Source organism: Erithacus rubecula (genome assembly GCF_903797595.1).
Source record: "Erithacus rubecula genome assembly, chromosome: 2".
Classification (NCBI taxonomy): domain Eukaryota; kingdom Metazoa; phylum Chordata; class Aves; order Passeriformes; family Muscicapidae; genus Erithacus; species Erithacus rubecula.
In genome coordinates, this window is record NC_136685.1 from 100,155,684 (window position 1) to 100,181,489 (window position 25,806).

At 44.1% G+C, this 25,806-nt stretch overlaps 1 protein-coding gene across 12 annotated transcripts in view; it reads right to left on the minus strand.

Moving 5' to 3' along the window:
- Nucleotides 1–2,911: 2,911 nt before the first annotated feature.
- Nucleotides 2,912–25,806, minus strand: part of EHBP1 (EH domain binding protein 1) — a 205,229-nt gene continuing 182,334 nt past the window's right edge. For all 12 annotated transcript variants that reach the window (XM_079324068.1, XM_079324067.1, XM_079324077.1 and 9 more), the window contains 4 exons: nucleotides 11,044–11,143; nucleotides 9,856–9,929; nucleotides 3,240–3,354; nucleotides 2,912–3,090 (listed from right to left, as the gene is read on the minus strand). In XM_079324068.1, coding sequence (XP_079180194.1) covers nucleotides 3,000–3,090; nucleotides 3,240–3,354; nucleotides 9,856–9,929; nucleotides 11,044–11,143 — 380 coding nt within the window. In that variant the 3' untranslated portion in view covers nucleotides 2,912–2,999. The remainder of the gene's footprint in view (nucleotides 3,091–3,239; nucleotides 3,355–9,855; nucleotides 9,930–11,043; nucleotides 11,144–25,806) is intronic.

A 25,806-nucleotide genomic window follows, 5' to 3' on the forward strand; every position in this document is an offset into this window, starting at 1 on the left:
CCGGCCCCAGGGAGACCGCAGAAAAAGTTTCGGCCTCTGCCTTCGCCGGCGCGGAGGGCGCTCCTGGGGAGGGGAGGCGGTGTCGCGGCCCCCCCCATCCCGATGCCCGCAGGCTCTCCCAAACTTTGTGCTTTAAAATCCCAGTGAAACTACAGCGACCGTACCTTTCCCCGCATGTCCCGAATTTAGGGGCTGCTGCGCCTCGCGGGGGGCGAGCGGACGGGAACTGCGGGGACAGGGCGATGGGACAGCGGGCCCTCCGCTCCGCGGGGCCCCGCTCCTCACTCGAAGCAGCGGGGTCGGGGCGCGGCGGCGGGGGAGCGGCCCCGGACCTCTAAAGAGGCTCCGGTGGGCGGCTTTTGTTGGTCTCCCCAAATCAACTCCCTCTAATTGCAGTGGAGCTGTAAGCGAGCTAATGTTCAAAGGCGCTGCCCGCCGGCCCCGATCGGAGCGCGGTCTCCCGGGGGGAAGACTTTCCCCCCCATTTTGTTGTTGTTGGAGTTTTTTTTTCTCTTCTTTTCAAATCTTTTTCCTGCATGAAGAGGGAACCGTCTAAGCCGGGCGGGAGGGAGCCGATGAGTAGAGCGAAGGAGGTTAGCAAGCTCCTCCGCTCCCCCGTAAAAGTCAGCGACACGGGCACTTCTCCCCGTAACAAAGGCGCCGCGGCCCATTCACAAAAAAAGTAAAGGCAGGAGGAGGGAGGAGGAAGAGTTTGCGGGGGCAGTTCTCCCCCCTTCCAGCCCCTCTTACCCGTTTTGCCCCGGTCCAGCCGGGGCAGTTCCTGGCTCAGGCTGCGCTCCCCTCGCCCCCGCCGCCTTCCCATCACTTGGCCCCGCTGGGGCAGCCTCGGTCCTGTCGGGCAGCCCCCCCCTGGTTCTCCCCTCACACACCAGGGGGTATCCATGCCCCCCCCCCCCCCCAAGCCCCCCGCAACTCCCGCGGTTACCCAATCCCCAATTGCGGACGCCTCCCCGCAGGCTCGGCCGGGGGCTGCGGGCAGGGCGGGCGCGGGGCTCGCCGCCCCCCCGAGGTGACGGTCCCGGCGGCTCCGCTGCCCCGTTCCCTCCGCCGGACGGAGCCTCCCCTCCCCGCTGCGCCCAGGTAAGGTGGCGGCAGGGCGGGAGCTGCGGGCGGGCGGGGGCCGGGCTGCGCGACCCCGGCCAAGGGCAGGGGCAGCTCGGTCCAGCTGCGGGGCGGGGGCCTCTACGCACAGTGTGCCGTGCTGGGGGAGAAAGATGGGGGACACAGACACTTATTTTTTTACCTCTGCCCATCGATGGAGTTACTTTTTTCGCTTTAAAAGCTGCGCTCCTCAGGAGGAGAGGATGCCCGCCCGCGGCGCCCCTCGCCCCAGGGGCAGCCTCACGCTTCGGGGCTGAGCAGCTCCCGCTGCCCGGCCGGGCAGGCAGCGCCGCGGGTTTTGCCCTCTCCCCTCCCGATCCTCCGCCGCTCTCCGCAGCCACGGAGCCCCGGACCGTGTTTTCTGCCGTTCCCAGCCCCTGTATTTTTACGGGAGGGCAGAAGAGCGCGGCGGAGCCCGCTGCCCCAGCCCCTCCGGCGCTGGGGTGTTCCGCACATCTTCCCGAACTTTGCATGCGGCCAAATCCACCTGCGGGCCCCTGTTTCCCAGGGCGGCACATCCCGCGGCAGCGGCGGCCGCTCGCACGAAACCGGACGCTTCTCTCCTCCACGGGAGGTTCTTTTTGGCGGAGCGGGCCCGGGCCGCGGTCGCACCTGGAGACGCCGGCGCTGTCGCGATCCTTCGCAGGGCTCGGGCTCCTTCCCCAGCTCCGCTTTGGCCGCGCATCCCCCACGCCGCTGGCGGGCGGCATCGGCACCGCGGGAAAAAGTTTTCCCTCCCCGTCCCCGAGTTGCATTTTATTAAAATAGAACGAAAAACTTTTCCGTCCGGTAGGTTTCGTTGCGTTGGCGAAGCGGCTGCGGCCGGGGCGGCCCGGGCCCGCTGTCCCCCCCTACCCTCCGCCGGGATCGGTCCCTTCCCGCCCCCCCAGCCCCCTCCCCGGCCGACTGAGGGCGGGAGGGATGGAGGGAGTTTCCCAGGTAAAGAGGAAAGCGGCAGTTACGGTAAGAAAGATTCGGGTTTTATTGAAAATTTTATATATGACTCGGTGTTGTAATAAATAAACGAGACGAGCTCCACGAAGGGACGATGCGAGCGCGGGACACGCTTGGGGGCACACGGACGGGGCGGGGGGCGGTGGGGAACGCGGCCGGGCTCAATAAATAACGCGGAGCGGGCGGCGCGGTCCGGTCCGGTCCGGTTGGCGCGGGACGCGGGTGGGAAGTGTCGCGCTGTCCCAGGCCGGGCCGGTCTCTGCCCCGGGCTGCCCCGCTCCGCTCGCAGCCGCTCCCAGGGTTTTGTGCCAGCTCTGGGGGAGAAGTCCCCCGAGTAAACCAGAGCAGCTCGGCTCTATTCCCGGGGAAATGTAAAACTGATGTAATAAACCACTGGTAAATACAGCACATTTTTAATAATAACTGGGGTGGATCTGACCTAACTATAAAATGTAGGTAGCTTATTAAGTATTACATATGGCAGGACTAGATGAAACCATTCCCAATGATTTTTTTTTCCTATATCCCCCTCTCTAATCCTATTACGACAAAAACATTTTTATTTCAAAACTCAGCCCTCCTCCAGCTACAGAAACCAGGACAGACTATTTCTTCTCCTCCTTCCGCCCATCTCCGGCATCGCCCGCACGCCAGGGGTCTCGGCGATTCCATTTCCAACGCTTTCGGCAGGAGAGCTGAGCCCACACGGAAATCATGGGACAACGCGAGTTCGCTTGAATGGAAAACAAAAAAACAACGGAGTGGGGGCCCGGCGCAGCCTAGATCTGGCCTAAGAAAATGGAAAAAAAGTTTAATTTTTTTTTTTCAAAACATCTTTTTCTTTTTTTTCCCAGTCTCATGTCGGCATTTTAAGAACGTAAGAAAGCCGCGCTGTGATTTCACTGCCGCCGCGGGAAGGCCGCTCACTGGAGAATGCATTTCTCTTCCTTCTTGGCCATCTTGCCTTTGTTTTGCTCGAGGGTCCTCTCCAAATGCTCGTCCTCTTCCTCGGCCCTGCGGAAAGAGGCGGCGGGAGGCGCGGTCAGGGGCTGGCGGGATGCGAGAGTTTCCCCACAGCCACGGCGCCCGCGGACTTGGACCAAACTTTCCGCGGGGACCGTGGCGGCTCGGCGGGGACCCCCCCACCCCTCTGCCCGACTCACTGCTTCTCCTGGGCGTCCAGGTCCCTGACCAGCGCGTCCCGTTTATTGACGAGAATAACGAGTTCGTCCAGCAAGAGCTGCTCACGCCTCTTCTGCGCCTCGGTCTTCTGCCAGTCTGCGGGAGAAGCACAACAAGAGCAGCGGTCAGCGCGGGGCCGGCACAGCCAGCCCGGCCGGGACCGCGCCGCTGCGGCCCGGTACGGCCCAGTGAAGCCTGGCACAGCTCGGCCCGACCCAGCTCAGTACGCCTAGTGTAGCCTGGTACAGCCCGGGCCGGGCCCGGCCTCTCTCCCCAGCGAGGCCACCGCGGGGAGAAGCGCAGCTCGGCAGCCCACCTTGGCTTGGGAGAGCTCAGCAGAGATTTTGGGGTTGTTTGGGTGGGGGTTCCTTTCCTTTTTCCTTTCCTTTCCTTTCCTTTCCTTTCCTTTCCTTTCCTTTCCTTTCCTTTCCTTTCCTTTCCTTTCCTTTCCTTTCCTTTCCTTCCCTTCCCTTTCCTTTCTTTTCCTTTCCTTTCCTTTCCTTTCCCCTTCTTTTCAGTGTAAAATGTGTTTTGTTTTTCCCCACGCCTGTGTCTGCTGGCGGGCACGGCCACTGCCGGGTTTGCCCTCCCGGAGGAATACCCGCTGCCCGCAGCCCGGCTCCTCTCTGCGCGCTCCTCGCCCGCTCTCAGCGGCTGGAGGAATCTCACACAGCGCACCATATGCTTCGCAGTAACTTTAAAGGCAGGTATCGCTTAATTAGCATTTCCTACTTTGAAGTAAAAATACACTTGCTAGAGAATCTCGCGGGGCCCCTCCAGCCCCGGCGCTGGCAGCCAGCGGCGGCCGGGCAGCCTGGCCGTTCCCAGAGGGATTCCTGCGGCCGGAGCCCGGCCCGGCCCGGCGCAGCCCCCCGGGGCCGCCCGCAGCCCTCGGCTCTGCAGCCAGACCGAGAGGGCTTGTCGCTGTCAGTCAAGCCCCAGCCTTCCCCGCCTCCCTCATTAAGAAGGTAAACAATGAAAAGCAGGAGCAGTAGATTATGAGGGAGATAGCAGGACAATTGAGGAGCGGGAGGGAAAGAGGACACCAGCTTCCAAAAAAAAAAAAAAAAACACAACCACCGGGAGAAGCCATCGCCACCGGCCCGGTGGTGTCCTCCTCCTCCCCGGCCGCGCTTCCCGAAGGCGAAGGGGAGAGAGAGTGCAGTCCTTTTGGCTTTCACCCCCACCCACCCGCGCTCTCCATTGCCCTGGGCGATCATGTTAAAACTCACATGGCTGGTGCTTATTCAGATAAGCCGAACAATGCTCCCCCCCGGTTACCATGTGAATCTTCACAAACCCCGCAAGAATGCGGTGGTTCAAATCCCCCTGACCCCCCTCCAAAGCCAAATTTATTCAAGACAGCAAACTGCTCAGAAGCTTTATGAAAGCAAGTGGTGCTAGAGGGAATTCAGCCTTGTATTTACAAATTAAAAATTAGATGCATCATCATGCAATGAAGGTTGGAAGAGAGACAAAGGCAGGAATGTGTAACCGCTTTTATCGCGCCCTCCTCGCCGTCTGCCTGGGCACACGGGCCCACGAGCGAGCCGCAGGAAAAGCAGCAGGCAGGAAAACCCACGGCACACGCGTGTGCAGGCAGTGCGAGCAGCAGCGGCGGAGCCGGAGCGGCGGCACCAGAGCCCTGCCCGGAGCGCCGGCCTGGCAGGACACTGCCCAAACTTCCGGCACTTTTTATTTTTCTCATTTCCCTCCTCATTTTCCTGGTTCTCCTTCTTTTTCTTTCCCTATTTAATTTTTTTTTAATGCGTCCTTTCCCTTCCACCGTTGCTAAGGAAATAAATTTTCAGGTGTACAGGGATTAGAAGTGGAGTTAGCAGCCAAAATTACTGGTAACCCAAGCCATTTTTTCCAGCCACAAAGCTGCTTTAATTTGACTAGCAGCCTTTTAAATGCTGCTTCTTGGACCAGTCTCTCAATTTTCACTACTGCTTCTCCTTCTGCTCCTTTTGGGCAAAGCTCCTTCACTTCAACCCGTTTAAGCCACACTGCTCTGCTCTGCCACTCTGCGAGTCAGAGCTTCCCCAGACCGGAGCGTTTTGCCCCACAAGTAAAGCCCCTGACACGCAATGAGATCTCAGCATGACGACACCGCCTGAAAAGGGCCACGGCAGCAAGCCAGACAGAAAAGGAGAGAGAGGGACATGGCAGAGGATTTCAGGGGTGTTTGCGTCCCCCCAGGCGTGATCCCCAACTTTCAGGTGAACTTTCCCTCGGCTTCAGCTGGGAATTGTGACGGGACTCAGGCTCCCCCACACATCTGGGCACACAAAGCTCTGGATGAGAAGGGATTTGAAATCCATCATCTCTACCTGGACTTAATATAATTTTTTTTTTCAATTTCGATGGTTTTAAATTTTTTTTTTTTAAAGCTCTTTTTTTTTGTTTGTTTATTTGTTCATCCCCTGTTCTCCAGTTGCAGCAGCAACTTTAGTTTTCAAAAGAGCAAACAAATCAGAATATTTCAGTGTACGTTTTGCTCAGTCCCTCACTATTTTTCTCTGTTAAGTCCCTTCCTAAGTGCTACAGGTTTTGTTGCTTCATCTTATAGCCCTGTGAAGTAAATAATATCCTATTAGGATTTCATGGAACAAAACTAGGTATTTGGTTTGGTTTTTGTTTGTTTGGTTTTTTTCTGCATTTGCTTATTATTAATGTTTGAAATACACCATGGGAAAATCTGCAGGCAGAAATATTCCCTTGCCATTTTACTTCCATTTCTAGGAAAGAAGTCTCCCTTTCCTCCCCTCAAAATAAATAAAGAGTCAAGCAGCAATTGTTTAAAAGGGAAACTGACTCTAAGTATTTAAATAACATTTTATAGGTGACTACCTTGCAATTTTGTTTTATCCTACAAAATACTGCTGGGCAGCAGTTTTGGGAAGCATCCCTATGTTTAAAAAAGCAACTGTGTTCAAGTTTGATTCCTACCTGTTGTGCCTTTTAAGCCAGGATTACCTATAACACCTGTCACATAGAGTTACCCAGGCTGACTGCAGCTCTGGGAAGCTACAATATGGGCTGTGATTAATTTGAAGATTTCAGAATAATACTGTTATAAAAGCTACACTCTGGACAAAAATAGGATTAAGCTCTGAGGCTGTATATGAGCTAAAAGTGTTGAAAGCTAAAGCCCCCGTGCCACCACTCGCGACGGGCAGTTTAAAATGACAGAGTTTGCTAAATTCACATTGAAGTAGAAATGTTTTCAATTATTCATCTTCATTGACTTCATATTGTCTTTTTTTTCTCCCCACTGCTTAAACTGATAATTACTTTGAGCAAACAGACGTCCAGCTCCCATAGAAATGCTTTAATAGAAATGGTCGAAAGTTCTCGTAGTAAAACCTTCAACCTTGCCACTATAATAAATAAGCCTGGCACTTTGATGAAAATTAACACTAGTTTTGTAAAGAGCACATTGGGGGATTGCAGTCAGGTCTTATCTTTAGTTCCAGTCAACTAGCAATCCTGAAAGAGTTTGCATCATCATCAGAGCAGGCCATTTGATAGGATTCTGCTGCTGAACCTAATCAATCTATGGAATACTGTGGCTGCGCGGTGTAACAAAGCTAAAATAGATTTACAAATGGGGTTTTAGAGGATAAGCTCCTCCACAGGATTACATATTGATTTTAAATATAAAAAGCTTATCATATAAACCATAACTACAAAAATAGTGAACCTATGCATAAATCCTTTTAGAAGAGCACCCACTTCAAACTATAAGCCAAGAATAAATCAAGATGTACAAAATCCGAAAGAAGATCCATTTCTTGGGCAGAAAATGAACACACCACCCCAAGGTGTGCAAAAATGAACTTATCTTTTCTAAGGAGGCATTAGAACTCGACTGAAAAAAATAAAAGAAAGGAGTGAGAGGAAAGGTAGCTGAAAGTGAGGCACCCTCGGCTGCAGCTGCAGTAAAAGCCGGGCTGTGAAAGGCACAGGAGCAGCTGGCTCCGAACAGCCAGGCTGGACGCCCGGGCATGTGCAGAGGTGAAAACGGACCCCGTTTACCTGCATTTTCTCTGGCCTGTTAGTGAAGGCTTTCCGGCCTTTCTCGGTCGGAGAGGAACACTTTTAGCTGGAAGCAGGCAGTGCGTTAACTCTCCCTTTCTTATCTCTACGGCTCCGTGGGGGAGGGGGGGAGCATGCCTTTTTTTTGCCACCCTGGGTCATTCATGTGCTCCTCGTGCAGAGCCGTAACCCTCCGAGAGGCCATTCAGCTGCCGGTGCCGGCAGACGAGAGCCGGGAAGGAGCCACCGTCTCCACATCACTGAGCATCCTAACGGGCAGCACCTCCGGCCGCCAGCGCTGCCCGCACGCTGCCCGAGCAGGCACGGCAGAACCGCCTTTATCTGCCATCAGCAGGCTCCCACCTTCTGCAAAGCTCTTTTCTCCCCTTTTTTTCCCTGTCATCAACCAGCTAAGTAAATTGGTTGACAGATTTTTAAACAGCATAGTCAGGCGTGGAAGAGTTAGAGCAATTTACCAAAACAGCAATTACCACCTTTCAAAGACTTTCTTTTTTAAGTTCCAGTTTGGGTTGTTGTGTTCTGCCTTCCTTTTACACAAACAAACTGCTCCCATCCTGTTACATATATATATATTCATATATGTGTGTGTATATACATACATGTAATTTTTTTTCCTGCCCATATGACTCGGTGCTGGTAAAAGTGAGATCTGTCTCTTCAACTCTTTCAGGGAGCACAAGCACTCATTAGCAATTGGCTAAATGTGCTGGGCTGTCCAGGCAGCCCCTGCTTCTTCAGAGAAATCACACTGGAAATGGTGTGGGTTTAGCAGTGCTTCCCAAAAAGTTAAATCTTTGCATCTTCTGAACACAGAAAACACTGATGCACATATCGAGAGGTGAGATGTCACAAATGTGTATTTTGAGTCTTCACAGGTGATTTCCTGGAAGAGTTTCTCCTTTAATATGTTTTTGGCTAAAAGCAAATAACTGTTAAAAGTTCTAGAAGAGCAATAGTCTTATTGAGAGCTAAATGAGGAATTTGTTGCATAAATAAAAAAATTCCCCCAAATAATCAAAATTCTCCAGTACTTGTCTTTGCTTCCTAAACCTCTGTTTACCAAATCACCAGTAGCATATTAAAAGAAAGAAGAAAAAAAGAAAAAGTGAGAGAGAGAGGAAAAAAGATGATTTTCTGGAGTCTGAGCATCCCTCTCTGAACTTAAAAAAAGAAATTTTTAAAACCATTTTTGTTCCAGACAACGTGTAAATGGCACAAGCTGCTAGACATTCAAAGGCTGCTGCTAGGACATTCCAAGGCAGTATACATATACGAGGCAATTAAACATCGAAAGTTTAGATTTAAATCCAGGATCTCTTAGCTCCTCTCTAGTTTTAGATTATTTTACATTTTAAATATTTCATGAGTACCATTCCAAATTAATCTGGCTTGTCTCTGCAGAAAGCAATGTATATATTTATGACTCAGGATTATCTAAGAATATAGTGAAGATAGTCTTATGCAAAAAATATAACTACAGATGGAGAGATATGAAAAAGCTACCTGAAACCTGCTGCTTTTTTCCAACAAACTTATGCTTCCAGTGAAGTCTCCAAACTAATTAGAATTGATTTATTATGGATCAGGTACCTTATCAGGTGAAGAAAGAAATTACCATGGACAGTCAAAGGGTTGAGAGGTCAATACAGAATAGCAAAATCAATTTGCATTGATTAGACAAAAGGTCCATTTTACAGAGCCCAAAGGATTAACTTTAAAGCAAACATCTTTGAACTGTAAGGCAGCATTTGTGACTGAGAGGTATAAGTGGTGCAGCATTAGAAAACACTTAAGATATTTAAATAAGAAAATAATGCAAGCAATGGTTTAAGCTGTCTGGATGTTTATTTTTTATTATTAATCATCCCAAGGATTATTGTACAATTCACTGAAAAGCCCTATGGAAAGGGTGCAATTGTTTCATTTATCCCGTGTCAATCTTCCCCTGAGTGTTACCTCCATTCAGGTGAGGTGACTAAAGGCAGAGTCACAGGGAAGGGAGAAACTCCGCGCAAAGGATCGCACTAATCTGCTGGTGCTCGTGATGAAATATTTACTTGACAAACGCACTGTTTTACCACCAAAACCAATGAGACTTTCCCCCCCTCAGCGAATTACTGTTGTAGAACAGGTCTGAAGCATTAAAAGGAAGAGGCCCTCTTCTGTGGATCACCCCTTCCTTTTTCTGTGGCACCAAAAGCAGCACGATGCCACAGGAAAGACAAGAGAGCACTACTGCAACAAAAAACTGTAAGCCCTAGACACATTCTCTACCTCCTCATCACTTTGTTTTCAAAGTTTATTGCAACAAGACCGTACATCTTGATTTGTATCTTGGACACTTTTAATTTTTTTTTTAATCCTGAAGAAAACTTAATAATGGGATTTCAGCCTCAGTATGCTTGCCGTGTGTTATCACTTGAAGTGATGTAAATATCAGCATTACTAATGGGCTTCAGAGAAGCCCCCACGTCTGGCACTTCCAGGTGCCAAAGTGAGCACTTTTCCCCCCTCAGTCCCCAGCACTGCTCTTACCTTCAATAGCCAGCATTGCTCTTAGCTCCCGGTTCAGCAGCTCGTAGCGCCTTTCTAGGTCATGTTCTTTTTCCCTAGGCAAGTTGCAAATGTTCATCAATATGTTAATTACTAAATCATTAAACACTTAAAAGCACCTTTAACTTACATTGATTTTAGGACTTGCAACTGACTTTTCTCTTCAACTTTAAGCTACTCCAAACAAATGATACACAAACTTAAAATCTGGCTCAGGTGGCCTATTCAGTAACAGGGCAGTTTCATTTCATGTGAGCTTGGCTTTAATTCTCTCAGTTTAACTCCACTGCACTACAGGATACAATTATTTCATATTCACCTCTGGAATGGCTGTTGTGGAATGTCCAAAGTATAAAATATTCCCCTAGATCTAATGATCCAGCATCAACCTATTCACCAAGATAATGTGACACTGGAAGTATTATTCTATATACATTCTGCCCTAATCAACAATAAAAATTAGACAAGGGATTGGAAAGCTTAATATTTTGCAGGTAAAATTCTCTGTCAAGTTCAGACCCAGCAGGAGATAGGTGAGCAGAGGCTCTTCCCAGGGAAGTATTCAGGCATCTACACTAGGTGGCATTATGGAAAGAAATATCAAACTGAAAGAAGCTGGAAGAGAAGCACTCGGGGCAGAATGGCTCTAAAAACGAGCAGCGCCTTCTCCCTTCCTCAACACTGCCAGTGAGAAAAGGTTAATTTGTCCTTACTTTGCAGTATCAGTGCTATCACTGCACTATGACTGACTTACTGACATCCCTTCAGCAGAGATGGGACTGAGGATTTTCTACAAAGCAGGTAGTGACTCAAATTTGGCTCTCTCTCTGAATAGACTTCACCTGTCTCATCTGAGGCACAATCAAATCTATCCGTGCATTTCTAAAATGTAATTTTGTTCTACTGTTGGGCTTTTGAAAATGTAACAGTGCTTAATATTTCTTTTAATTTATTTTTTCACAGCTCTGGTTAATCTTGTGTCATTGCATGCTTCTCATTTTCAAGTCTGAAATATGAGAAAAACAAGTTACTCGATGTCTAACACATCCACACTACTCACTTTTGAGGTGGGTTTTTTTGAAGCCTAGTGGGAAGAGAGTAAAAAAAGTTTTGCATCTATCTGAAGAGTAAATCATCCTTTCATAAATACATATGTCTATTTGTACTTACAGAAGAGAAAGCTGGTTCATTCGTCTTATTAAGGCATTCTTCTTATTAACCAACATGAACCACTCCTGCATCATAGCTTCTTCTTCTTCTGTGTTTCTTCCTGCAATCAAAAAAACTTCATTACTTATTTGGCATTTCACAAATCAAGGTACATATTTTCACTACAGGTTTTGGAGTATTAGCTGCCAGTATCACTGAACATATTCTCAAATGGTAAAAATATCATATGACTGCAATCCTGCCTGCTTTATAAATAAATCTTTGAAAGCAGCCATTCTCTAGGATACATTTTAGTGTTCTTAATCATGCTGATGCCCTGACCTAAATAAATACCTTTTAAGAGGACCATGTATTTCAAATTCTCCCAAATGAACTATATAATTGCAACGCTTCCAGTGAAAAACCCTACTGGTAAAAGATGTCTGGTCATCACCAAACACAAAAACAATCCCTGTAGGCAAAGATCCACACCACCCATGCAAACCCAGCACAGTCAGGATGATGTGGCAGGGATCAAAGTAGCTGCAGAGGAGATGCTAATCCTGAACTCTTGACTAAGGTGTGGGCACCTGCTCAGCTTCTGTGTTCATGGCCACTCTTCCAGATGAGCTGGAAAGAGCTGCTCCTCTCCTCAACCTGCAACCAAAGGGAGCATCTGCACAAATACAAATCATCTTGGGATCCAGGGACCCAAGAGTCCCATGTATATATGCATGGACTAGCACCCCTTTCCACAGCCCCCATCCATCCCAGGCAGGATCAGGATCAGGATCAGGACTCTTCATAGCCTGCCTGCAGGCAGTGCTAAACTCTACCAGACTCTCTAAGACTGTGTCACCGTCCCTGCGCCATGAGCAAAAGGCAGATGAGCATCCAGAAGGCTCCTGACTGTGCTTTCCACATTGCAGGGCTGCAGGGATTTGGAGAAAGTTCTTTGTGGAGGCTGTGCTTCTGTGGAAACCTGCCATTCTCATCCCTCAAGCTGAGGTGAAGAGTAAAGGCGTTATGGTCCTCACTGAATAATGAAACTCACACATTTCAGAGGGTTAAACTAGGAATAAACTTGGAACAGAGGCAAAGGAGCATGTGTTTGGTCAAGTGAGTTTGTTCCCCAGCTTTGATAGTGCTCCATTGGGAGGGTATGGGCAGATGTCTCAGTTTAAGCACCTCATGTGCAATATGGGAAAAAATCACCTGCTCTGATTGTGCAAAGGTGCTAAAAAGTTAATTCTTTGGTGCTTGTAAAGAGGTTTGAAATCTCTGATACAAAGTGCTGCACACTTGGGATGCTACCTTATTAACTTAAACCACAGGACCCCTAATTGCAGAGAAGCTATTTCTAGCACCTGGAGCTGGAAAGACACCAGAAAAATATTGTTTTGCCCTAACCCAAAGCATTCAGTTTCTGCATGGGAGTGTTTCAGATGCTCGCCACGTGCACGTTCACATCCCAATGCCACAACAGTGTGCAAGTCCAGACCTACATGGAGAATTACACCCTCACCAGGCTGTGAGCCTCCTGCCTGCAAGAGAAGCCAACCTTCTTCAAACTCTGATTCCCACTGCTGTGGCCATGGGGCATCCACACGAGGGCAGGGAAAGAGGATGAACAAGGAAGTGGGTCAGCTTGGGGTGGAACTGGTGGACCCACACAGTAAGAAAAAGCTACATTTGGTATGCACTCCTTTCTGATAGGAGACATTCACCCATATCCAGTTATCTGCCTGGGAATTGCCTGGTCAATGAAATTTCCTGGAAGGGTGCTTTTAGGGCCACAATTTGCCTGAAGTGAGACAGGAAGGGCAGAGCATTCCAAAGTGTGGGTGATCCCATAGTGCTTTTCCAAGCAAAAGCAGCAGGGCCCATCTCCTGGGGCAATGGAGCAATGAAAGAAGATTTCTGCCACATAGAAATGTTCTCCCACAATATCTCCACTTCAGGTTTTGTGCATAAAATATCACACCACAGCATTTACAACAATATTCAGCAGTTCAGTACACTTTTTTGGTAAGTTACAGATCAAAGGCCTTGCTGCTGTATTGGTCCATCTAACAGGGTCTGCTTTTAGAAGTTGGTAATAACCAGTATTACCAACCTTTTGTTGAAATGCACCAAGCAGTTGAAATTTATTTAGGGGAGAGGTCAAGAAGAAGGGGATTTTTGTCCTTTTTTTAATCCTTGCAAAATGACCAGTCTGCAATGCATGAGATTTTTTACCAGCAATGTGTCAAAGTTCTCACCACCAGACATCCGTGGCTACAGTAACATTTCAATCAATTTGCTAGTTTTGGGGTGGACTGGGATGCATGGCTGAAAAATTATAAATACAGGCCCCTTCTGGATTTAATTTTATGAGCCTTGAAAAAGAAATGGGAGAGATAAATGTCTCCAAAGTGTTTGGCTAATGGTGGATCTGAGTCTGTTAACTTTTGTACCATGCAATTTCAGGTTAAGAACATAAACTTAAGACATAATCTCCTTTCTATTAATGCATTCCTCCTAAACACAGTTAGTTGCAACATATAATGAGAAAAGATCTGGGTAAAGCTTGGAGCTGTCGTGTCAGATCTGCACAGGTGCCTATTTTAATATATCTGTGCTGACACCAAAGCACACGCAATATCCATAGAATGGGCTGGTTTAAAAGTGAATTAACAAAGTCTTGATTGTTTTTACAGAATTTTAAATCTGTTTTTGTATTCGCTTTGGACCCATGTGATGCCCTGACACCAGTCATGTGATATCGGCTGCGATAGGCACAAATCCCCGGGCAGCAACAAAAGAAGAAAGAGCAAAAAAGAAAAAGCTGAGAAAAAGCTTGCAATTTGGAAAAAGGCCAATTTCACCCCGGCAAAGGCCTTTTTGATCAGTGAAATGACACATGTGTGCAATATTAATAGTAGTCGATGCTGATATTTTATTTGTTGACCGTCAGCTTTTAAATTCTTGTGCACAGAGCTGAAACAAAATCTTCCCAGGCAAGCAAAATAAAGATGAACTCCCATATATAAGAAATTTAAATAACTCTTCGGGAAATACACTAGCATTAGAGCATTACTTCTTTTTTTTTTCACTTGATGAAAGGATGCACATGAAACACTTTCAACAAAGAAAAACGGAATGTTCTTACTGCAGCAATACTGCAAGCTAAACTCACATTAACTATTTCTAAATAAAAAAAAAATTATAAAAAGCCTTTCTTCAACACGTTTTTCACTCTGTAAAACCCAAGCTGCTGCTGGGGTGGTTGTTGTTTCCACTTTCCACGTGTAAAACAAGTCTTTAATTGACTTGCTACAAAAGCTTGAAAATTTAAATTGGGAAAATATCTGTGTTGTTCTTGGGGAAAAACAAAAAGCCAACAAACTGTACAGATTATTTAAATGAAGCAAAAAACTCATGCTTGAGAACAAATCGATCCCACACATGCAAACCCCTTATCTAAGCCAGTACAAGATGCTGAAAATCTATAAATAGCTCACAGATCTTAAACTAAAATTTTTTCCATAATACATGCATTACACTATTGTTTTTGATAAACAACAACAACAAAACCCTTTTAAAGCTAGTAAGTTGGACCATTACAAATTAATCCTGACTTTAATAACTGGTTAAAGACCCCTTCAGCTTTATAAGTAACAAAAAATATTAAAGCCTGTGATCACAGCGAGCTTTTCTCATTTCTCCTCTAACCATTTGTTATTTAATCCAATACTAGTAATCCAATTTGTCCATCAGACTTTTAAAGGGCAGAATGCAACTTCTCCAGCTTAGACACTTTTCAAAGTACAATATATTTTTCAAATGAATGCTGGATGTTTCATTTTTTCCCCAACTGTTCCTAGCTCTAATGTATGAGGAAAAAAAGAACAAGATGAACATTGTTCGTACTGATTAAGTAAGAGCTCATTAAAGAGCTGTCAGTGCTGTACTTTGAATATGCATGAAGCATATAATCAGATCTAGTACCGTCACTAGAGGAGAATACGGTAAGTACAAAGGATTGATTTAATTACTTAGAGTGGGCTGTGGTGGTAAAGCAGTCTTGTTAGCGCAGAAAGAAAAGGAGGTTGTATTCTGGCACGGTTAGGGGAAAAAGGCAGTTTTAGCTTCTGCCACAATACCTAATCTCAGGATAAAGCACTTTACATTGTAGCTTAAAATGAAGACTGCCAGTTTTCTAAAAAGACCAGAATTCACCTTATCTTGTTTAACCTCATCTGGTTAACTATCTAGCAGAACATATTTATTCTCTTTAACACGTAATTATGCTTATACCTTTTTATCCTATAGTTCAATAATGACTTCTGAAAACAGTCTTCAAATAAGAGCGGGCAGTGCCGCAAACATCATATGCATGCAAACTGCTGGGTAAGAGATTTGAAAAATGCAGCACCAGAAACTCAGATGAAACAGTGAGTACACGCGCCTGTATGTGAAAAGTCAATACAGTTTTTAATGTTGGACTTTAACCTGAGGAGCCTTCTGGCAGGGTTTCTCTCATTTATTTTCTTCCTTTCTGCCTCCCCCCCACTCTTTTCTTTTACTATTTTTTTTCTTTTTTTTTTTTAAGTAATTCATTCTTGTTTATTCTTCCTCTAGGAATCCAAGGGAATTCTCTCACATCAACTCCCACTGCCATTTTCTAATTTCATTGTCTGGCTTGAGTGGTGAAGGATGCGTGCTCTATTCTTCTCTTCACTTGACATCTACCAGAACCCTCCTCAATGATTAGGAATGAGCCCAACACCAAGCCTCAAATAGCACAAGACATTAAATTCTGCCCTCAGATACGAGAAACTCCTACTGGCTTCTGAGTCGCGACTCCAAGCTGTAATAGCTCCTGCCCAGGATTCAATAGAGGCTGCAGAATAAAGTTTGGTAATTTTGCCCCTTACTGGAACAAATTTTAGTGATAGTGAGAATTTTAATGATAGCCAGGAAAAAAAACCAAAAAAACAAACCACAACCCAAAATCTCTTTCCTTTCTCCTGTGGCTCATAGCACTTACTTCTGATTGTTATTTGAAATCAACTTGAATCAATTTTCTTCTAAAATACTCAAGAAGCACAGTAACAAGCAGATTACCATTTTCTGAGAACAATATAAGCACCTAGATTATTTTTACGTTGTACAGCTTCCTGGCAGTCTTTTACAAACACATCTTCCTTCATATTCTTCTGGATTTACAAATGGATTTTTGTTTACACTGTGAGCTAATTACATCTTAAATTATTTAAATAAGAAGCATCTTGACAAATGTCTCTTGTGAATCAATTTGAAAGAGCAATTTTTTTTTCCTTTCTTGCTGAAATTACTTTCAAACTCAGCCAGCTACCAGTGTACCTATGTACCATTAGACCCATTATTTTTAAGCTGTTTGGGCAGCTATACATTAGATAAACCCAATATGGATTAACATAGTAAACCTGTACATTGCTAAGAAAACAGAGAAGAAAGTGCTACAAAACACTAAGAATACCATTTAAAAGGGGGAAAAAAAAGCAACAACATGCAGGGACAAGATTAATTTACAGTGCAAATGGATGAATACAGTAGCTCCTCTACACTTTATACCATCATAAATCTGTCAAGATAAGACAATAGATTAATTTAAAAAAAAAATCCTTAAACATAAATGTATTTAGCTGTTGTGCAAAAATGAATTACAACCTGTAGAGGATAAATAATAAAGGCTTTACATCAGCATCCAAACCAGCCCATTCAGTCTGGCAAGAAATAACAGGTTTACAGAAATCACTCTGTATGCTGTCTTAAGCAGTAATTGTTTTTAAATTTTATTTGCACTGTGTGCAGTGTGTGTGCCATGGTGTCATGGTTAAACACAGAAACCTTCCCATGTCTCCCCATTTACCTCAACAGAACTACACGAAAAACAACCTACTTAAGACAGAGCCCATTCTTCATCCATTTGCTGATGTTTACACACAGTTTTAAAATAGAATAGAAGAAGCTTTCTTCACTCAACACACTTGGGTGAAGAGGCCAGCAGGAGAATGCCAGTGCATGGGAACTGGAGCAGGGCAAATAACAACAAAAACTGGCCGACTTCGCTTTGCTCCTCTTTCTGGGCTATTTTGTAGTTGACAGAAGCTTGGTGACTACTGAGAGCTGTTCAAATGCCAGTGAATTCCACAAATTTAACAGGAAGGTCTTTTGAAAACATACCCCACTGTCTTTATTTGTCTGCTTAAAAAAAAAAAAAGTTGCATTTACCCAATGATAGGGACGAGTTTTTACAAGTTTCTGTATTAGAAGCAAGTGGACAGATTGGCTTGTTTACCTGAAGGAGAACATGAATGGCAAATAAAGAATAGTTCTAGGATGTGTCTCATCTTGTCTCATAAGAACCTGGGGAAATTCACTGAAATTGAAGGTGGTGTGTTTAAAACTGATAAAAAGAATGATCTTTCCTCAAAGCCTCATCGTTTACTGGTAGAACTCGTCGCCACAAGGCAATGTTGAAACTAAGAGCTCAGCAAGAATTAAAACCAGGTTGAATGTTGAATATGGAAAGGCAAAGCTGTAGCAATAAATATTCAAATAAACAAACAAAAAACCACAGGAGGTAGGAACTGGATCCTCCTGCTTTAGGACACAAGCTAACCTTTAATTTTTAGAGATTAAATTAAATGCTCCCTGGGGCCAGGTTAGCCTGTGACTGGCCCCTGCACAGATTCTTGCCCCTGCCTGGGTTCAACCCATATCTGTCCCACAGTGGAGTGTTCAGTGGACCAGACAATGGGGCTGATCTGCTGTGGCCATTACAGTTTTACATTTTTCCCTTTTACTGAAAGGAAACATAGGAAGGGATGAGAAACAGTGCTGGGTGTTTTAGCTGACCAACCTCATTGCTAACAAAGGCTGGTGGAAGGTCTCAAATGCTTCCAAGTCAGCAGCAGACTTCCCACTGATTTTAATAGTCTTCTCTTCTTGCTCACTGTGAACAGCTTATGCACAGGCAAGCTCTTGTTTTTAATGTGAGTTACTGAATTTAACAAATACTTCAGCAGAAAAGCCTGTATTTACAACAGATATTTTTTCTAAAAGAGAGATACATGGCACTTACTGCAAAATGCCTCTGTCACAACTGAAAGCTACAGTGAAAAATTTTAAATGACCAGTGGTCCACAATTTTTCACTGAGTGAAACTCAGGCATCCCAAAAGAGATGTATTGTTTTGAAAAATCACCCCCTCTGCTTTCAGGGGGCTACCTTTAGTGGAAAACGTCAGAATTTTGGATAAAATATTTTTTCCAAGTAATCAGTGTCAAAACAGAACCCACAACAGAACACCTCAGAGCATGAATGCATGGACTGTTCCACCTTGAGCTTCAGGCCTCCCATTTGGGATTGCCACACCCATCCTTCTCCCAGAACACTTCCTCCTTTCAGAGCAGGAGGACCTCCTCAGTTATTGAAAACCACTGAAAATGAACAAGAAGAGCTAGCAATATATAAGCAGGTGGGACTGTTGTTTAGATGACACTGCAGAACTGGTGGCTAGCACATGAAACCCAGCACAAGTTTTTGAGTCCTAGCTGGATGGGAAAACGCCTAAGAACATTAGAAAGGCAAATTCATGGCCACTAACTTGCTGTCTGAGACCAGTTGAGAAGGAGACATTGATGTCCACACAATGGAGTCTCATAAAGGTGGGAATCGACTGCCAAGAATCTGCCAGGCAGAGTTACATTGCAGTGCATTGTCTGACTCTATTTCAGCCCCCAAAAGTACTGTAACCCTAATGAAATGGAGCTGCCACCAAGGAAATGCCTTTATCACAAGCACACATCAAGTTTGTTTAATATCAAGCAGGAAGCTTATAATTTCTTTGGTTTCTGAATCATAAAAAAATCAGAGAGGCTATTTAAAATTTTGAGAGCTGTGTAAACAGAAGGTCAGGGTTCTGACCACATCTGGGCAACTGTGGGGATTTATTTACCTGCAGTGGGACTGACTCACAGGAAGACAAACATTCGTGCCCACAATCTGGACAGCCTAAAATTATCACAGGACTGGAACTTCCACAAAAAGACAAATTGTGGAAGATAAAACCTGAAAGACCACTGATTTTCTCAACATGATGAGTCAACACAGCAGCCAGTAGAAAATAACAGAAAACCAACCAAAACAGAATGCCTGGACTGGATAAAGATTAGGAATATATTTTAAGTATGGGATCATCAATCCAGACCAAGAAAATTTGTTCTCCAAAATTCAGGCAACAAGATGCCAGATTCAACTGAAACACCCAGAGATTCCTGTAGGGAAGTGATGCCTCAAGGACAGGTGCCTGCAGGGAATCCTAGCACTGAGTAAAACCAAAAGCTTGTGCTTTATCACCCTCTGGTACTCTATGTACCCAAATTTTTTCACATAGCACAATGTCAGAAGAAATTTCAGCACAGGAAAACATGTACTAGTAACTGATGCACTCAAAATTTTGAAACTATGGAAAAAAAGGTAGAGTATGCTTGGAAATCCAGCAAGAGAGGGATGATGGTATGGCAGATAAATTATTTCACTTGCAGATTTACAAGCAGACTTGTATGCTTTGTCATGAGCAATTCTACAGCATGTAACTACTCCTTAGAATGGTTTATTACCTGTTTATGTGAAAAATGATAGCTGGGTAAGATACTGAAGTGAGAGGCCATTTTCCTAAAAGTCATTGGAGTGTATTCTGCTAGGTAGCATATTATTCTTTTTACCAAATATTGCAGAACATTTTCTCCTGGAGCTGGAAAAGGGTAGTGGACATTATAAAGTTACTTCTTTGATGGACAGGGCTGAATTTAACCCAAGCAACTATCTGAAGTGAGATAGTGATGGCAATGAATGTGACCTTGCATCTGTGTTAATGAAAATGTGTACTCACTGGGAATTGCCAGGTTTGTACCTCTGGGATCCAAACCTTCCCAGGGTTAAATGAGTGAGTTCAGCTAGGCTGAGATGTCTCAAGGCCCCACAGCTTCCAGTTTTGACAGAAAAGGTGCTTTTGGTGGTAAATGAGAGAAACCCAAGAAGAAACAACAGTGTTCTCTGCAGACTGCAGTGGCACTGTGGGCCAGGAGCCTCGGGGTGACCAAGGGGCCATTCTCGCCTTCGCTTTGCAGCAGACACTGATTGTAGAGAAAGCTAACTCCAGGCAGAAAGCCAAACACTATGCCTACCACATGAAAGAGCATTTATACTGCAACACCACAAAGAAAGATGGAAATCAGTTAAAAGAAGCAAGTGTCTGTTGGGTCTTGTAAGACTTTTGGAAGGCTTGCAAGCCTATTCATAGTGCCTAGGGCTCTCCCAGAGTAGTCTCCTGCTATGCGGGCAGTGCTCTACTTGGACTCTCTTCTTCAAGCCGGCTTCAACCTACTGACAGGTTCTTTGAAGGCAGTGATGAGGCTACAAAAACCAGGGAAGTGCATGGAGAGGAGGTTGACTTATCACTCAGTCCCTCCAGCCAATGGGATTCTGTGTTACTTGGAGAAAAAAACAAATATGGTCACTGCTGCGGCTGAGCCGCTTTAATGATTTAATGCATTTGGCCTGGGAAGGCTGAACACGCACACTGCCCATGTTTGGTCTTGGAAATGTCACCTCCTGTGAACTTTTGCCTTCTAGTGCACAGACCTAAGACTGAAGAGGTGTGGCAAATTCAAGACAAACTCAGGTTTGTTTTATGGAAGCCTCTCAGCTGCAGAAACACTGGGTAATTGGAAAAGTATGGCCAAACGGTCTTCCTTTCCCAAAGGCAAATCTGTTTTGCAGGAACTATTAAAGGAAAGAAACGGATGGATATTGGAAAGAGTTTGCCAGTAATAGACTGTGGAGGCAACATGACAGAAGGGAAACTAGAGAGAGGCAGACAAATCTCAAGAACTCAAGATGTTCTCAGTCACTCACAAAATGCGTGATTCTGGCAACTACAAAATGCACACTTGGGCAGACATTGGTGAATGTGTTGTGATCTGGCCCTGACAACTCCTGTCAGAAAATCAGCTCACTGGTGTGCCAGTTTATTTGCATTAACAAATGCTAGTGAATGACTTTGCACTGTGTTTCTTAGCAGGCATCTATACAGAGCTCTGCAGGCCCCAGGTCACCCAAGTCACACTTGGATGCAACAGAGAGGCACAGTTACCATATTGTGAACGAGACCTCGATCATAGTGTCATTGCACTTCTTTCACCCGGAGTTTTGGTAGTTGTCAAAGCTCCCATTACCACAATCCTGGCAGCAAGTTAACATTTCTACACAATGGAGAGAGATACATCTCAACAAATGCTTTAGAATATCACTTTGCTTTCAAAACAAGCAGTAACTAGCAAGGCATAGTTTTGTGAGCTATTATCATGTTAGAGTAAAAATCTTTTGCTCATGTCAAAAACCTTTCTTTTTACCCAATACAAACTGGTATCAGTAATATCCTTCCAGCCTCCTAGTTGGTAAGCATTTCCAAAAGAGAAGGTTCACAAACCAGCACCAGCAGGGACCCAAACCAGTATCATATATTTGGCATTCACGTATCTAGAATTTCTTTGAAATGCTTTCACTCATTTCTTATGCTAAATGTAGAAAGATAAGCATCAAAAATGTTGCTTTCAGTGATACTTTTACATTTTCTACCTTGCCAGGAAGGCTGTTATACTGTAGTTCCCCTTCTTTGCTTTGGGATGTGCACCTTTGTCTTTCACAACATGGTTGGTCAATTGATTACTGTCTTGTGGTTTTGCAAATTCTCGGTTCACCTGAGATTAATCACACCGACCCAAGCACAAGGGTAGTGCAGGAAACCAAGGCTGACAAACTGCTATAAAACTTAGAGTATTACCAATTCATTCTACCTCATTTAGGCAAGATATTAAATATATGTAAAGACCATGATTTTTTTTCTCCTTATGTACATGCACAGATATTTTTCATACTGTCTCCTTGCCAGCTTGAAGAGGTAACAAAACCAATTTTAAAATTAATCTCTCAGGCAAAACTGAACATTCATCATTTTCCTTCTCAAACCATGACACTGGTGAATACAAATCTGCATTTACTTTTGGAAATTCCAAAGAGAATTGTCAATTCAATTGTTTCTGAAAGATGAAATTTGGCTCGGAATAGCATGCCTCCTCCTAGCTCACCCCTCCCTACTCTAGCATGGATTTCTCTTGCAGACTGGGTGAATCTAGTAAGGAGCATTCAAGATGGTATAATACAGGCTGGTAAATACGGCTTGATAATCAGGGTTGTGAAGGGGCAGAACATATAAAGGATTTATTTTTTGATAGTGAATCTATACACATATACATCATCAAACCCCCACTAAGAAGCAGACCACTCTAAGTGATTAATACAGCTAAAGGAGGCAAATAAGAGATCAATGACAAAAATCACCTGGTAAAAAAAAAAAGTAAAAGGTGCTGCATTTAAAGGGCTTTTACTTTGCATGCGAAACAATACCAAGAAACCTGTATTTTAGCACTTGTGCTCAACAAGCACTCTAAAGTATGTTGGGATGAGAACAGAAACCCATCCTTTCTAATAATCTTGTGACAAAAGCTAAAAGACATCATCCTATTAACTAGTGATCTCAACTGCTAATGCGGAGTACTTCCTGGTGTCTTTCATGTAGAATGCCGCTATTAAAAAACCACTAAACATTCACTGTGAACAACACAGAATCATTCATCTTTTATCAGCATCTCTTGTTAGAGGAGTATGAGAGGGGCTGAAGGTGTCATTGATATTATAGAGCGGAAATTAATCAGAAATTTTTCTCATATTTTCCTCATCACACTCATTTACTTTTGTACAAATTTCCCCCTGCTAAAAAGTTCATACCCAGCCCCCTGTTGTACGCTTTTAAGTTGAGAATATTCAACGAGTGCGTCAACTGAAAGGCACCAGGTCCCAACACAAAAAGCATTCGAAATTCTCATTTAGTTGTCTTTATTTTGCTAGCGCCATGTGGTCCTTGAAGATGTAGAAAACACGGGAAGCCGAGTAAAGATCAGAGCAAGCTCATTAGCATTCTGACAAAATTGGAGTGGTGGAGATGTATAGTTTGCCTAGTTTGTCGTTTTGAAAGCTACCGGTGGTAAGCTTTCTATTTCATTGTGCTTTTGTCTTTTTTTGGGGTTTTCAACGCAGCGGGGTGGTTGTTAGCCTAGGTTTTCACAGTGCATTGTGGGAACCTTGCCTCACATTCAGCCTATATAGTATCATTTGAGTTCAAGTAAAAAAATAAAAACGTATTTTTTTCCCCCTATTTATGTCATAATCACCTATGCTAATGCATAATTGTCATCTGGCTGTCAAAGCCCATCCTGCCTGACACCTGGTTTGTAAAGTTAAAAAACCCCCAAAGCCCCCCAAAATCGCCAAATAAAATAAAGTTGGAGCTCTATTTAAAAATAAAACCTTTTAAACATGCTCCTAGTTTTCTTCAAAAAACAAGATAAGAAATTAATTTAAATTCCACTGTTTACAATAAACTAGAAATGAATTTGAGACAGATCCAGTTGATTAGAATTCAAAAGACTCTGTATAAGAGCCTCAATTCTATTTCAGAGCCTCTTGAAGGAAAGATGGGTTTATGCTCCAGAATTATGTAAATAATGAATTACCTCTTAGAAGACCTATAGAAGTTATTACTCTGGTCATTTTTTTTTTTTTTTAAACATAAGGCTCACTTTGAAGGGCTAAAAAGGGCTACATTAATGCTGCTATTCGACATGAATGTTTCCAAGTTGCAATGAAATGGATAAAGGTCTTTTTGGATGAATTTATCTGCTAAATCCTTGTGGTTGCCCTCCTATCTCGGATGATGACCCAAAAGAATGTCAACAGCTCATTTCCCAGAGAGCTGGGAAGAGTCACTACACAAGCCATAATCTGCACGTTCTCAAAGAACCGTTTCAAACATTACATTTCACAAGCTGTTTAAAGAGATTTTTTTTCCCCTCTCATCTCCACGATCCAACCAATACTTTGGACATCAGTGCCTTGGAAATGAGTGCTTTAACAAAGTTGAAATGTGACTTTTTACGTATTGAGTTGGTGGGTCGGGCGTACACGCACGCTTGTACACGCACCGTGCAACGTGAGTGCCCACGGGTTCCCACACGTTTCCCCAACCACATCACCAAATTCCAGCCTTGCTGTGGCAGGGATAAGGCTAAAAATGTATCAAGTCACCCCTAATTTATCCATCACTTTTTTTCTTGTAACATAATGTGTGCCAGGCTGCCAAATCACAGATATTTTTTTAGTAGGAAAGGATAAAACCCCACTTGGAAGGAGATACAATGCATCTAGGTTTGGAATACAGTAAATTTCACAATGGAGTGCAGACTCAAGATATCTTTATGTAGCAAGGAGGGAAGGATAAATATTGAGGGAAAGAGATGCTTTATAGAAAACCTTCACAATTCTATTTTTTTGTTATGCATTTGGACAGCATCATTATCTCTACTGTCAAAACAGCCTGAGAGCTGCAGGCAGCCTCTGCTTAGCAAGAAAAGCAAATGGTCAGGCCAAAGAGGTCTTAAAACAACAAACAAAAAAGAAGTACAAGAAGGTAACTGCCTGAAAATAGAAAACTCTGAGATTCCCATGTTGGTTGACAGACCTAAATTTTTCCATCATATTTATAATCTAATTTCACTCTATGCCTCTTATTTCACTCGTGAAATACAAGAAATTTCATCACAGGAGATATTGCTACATTTGAGCTACGTGAGGAACTACAATCCCTCCCCAAAGAAAAACAACACTCTAACCCTAAGAATTAAATAGCAGTTTTACTCTTAACAAAAGGCAGAATATTGTCAGCTCCAAGATGCTACCTTTATTTCAAATCTCCATTTAAACACTCAGTTCCTTTTCACTTGGGTTCCAACTCCCAGCAGAGGCAAATAACCTGCAGACTGTTATCTGCACGACAGTAAGGGCAACTGAATTATTTTCTATACTTTGCCATGTGCTTATAGCTGCAAAATTATTTATCTCCTTCACTGCATTTTACTACAAAAGTTTCCTCCAGAAGAATCGCCGGGACCAGCCATATCAAATTAGAGGGCAGTCAGGAGTGTCTAAGTCCAGCTTTAAAACAAATATCATAACAATTACTTAGCCATATGGAAAATAGGGTATGTCTTTCCTGAAAGCTTTTATATATTTTCTATCTCAAATTTCAACTTCATTAGAAACTATTTCTGACTAGCAAGCTGCAAGATTGCTAAATATCTAACTGTTAACCCACCATGAAGAGACTCTTTTGAATGGCAGAACTTTCCCAAGATGCAAATGAACAATAATCTAATTTTCAGAGTAAATTAACTGAAGGATTCATTTTAATATGTTTCAAAGTCTCCAAAATGAAGTGGCAGTTGCAGGCTCTGCAAGGCACACACACATATGTGCACTCATGCTCACGTACATAGACTGACACGGCACCCCCACTACACCCAGCTTCCATCCTCAGGCGAACTCACATTGTATTTATGTTTAGGTTCCTATGACTTAAAGGCCAGATGTTTCACAAATGACTAACAATTGGAGGTTAGAATAAATTAATGACTGATTTCTGAGCTTTGATGGAATTAAGCATACTTCTTTTCTCAATGTGCCATGTGAATGTTTGCCTGTTCAACTTTTTCCCCCTCCCCTTTTTTTTTTTTTTTTTTTTTTTTTGACAAGTGAGGCCACCCGGCAGAAAACAACTGATGCAAAACCCAGGAGTAA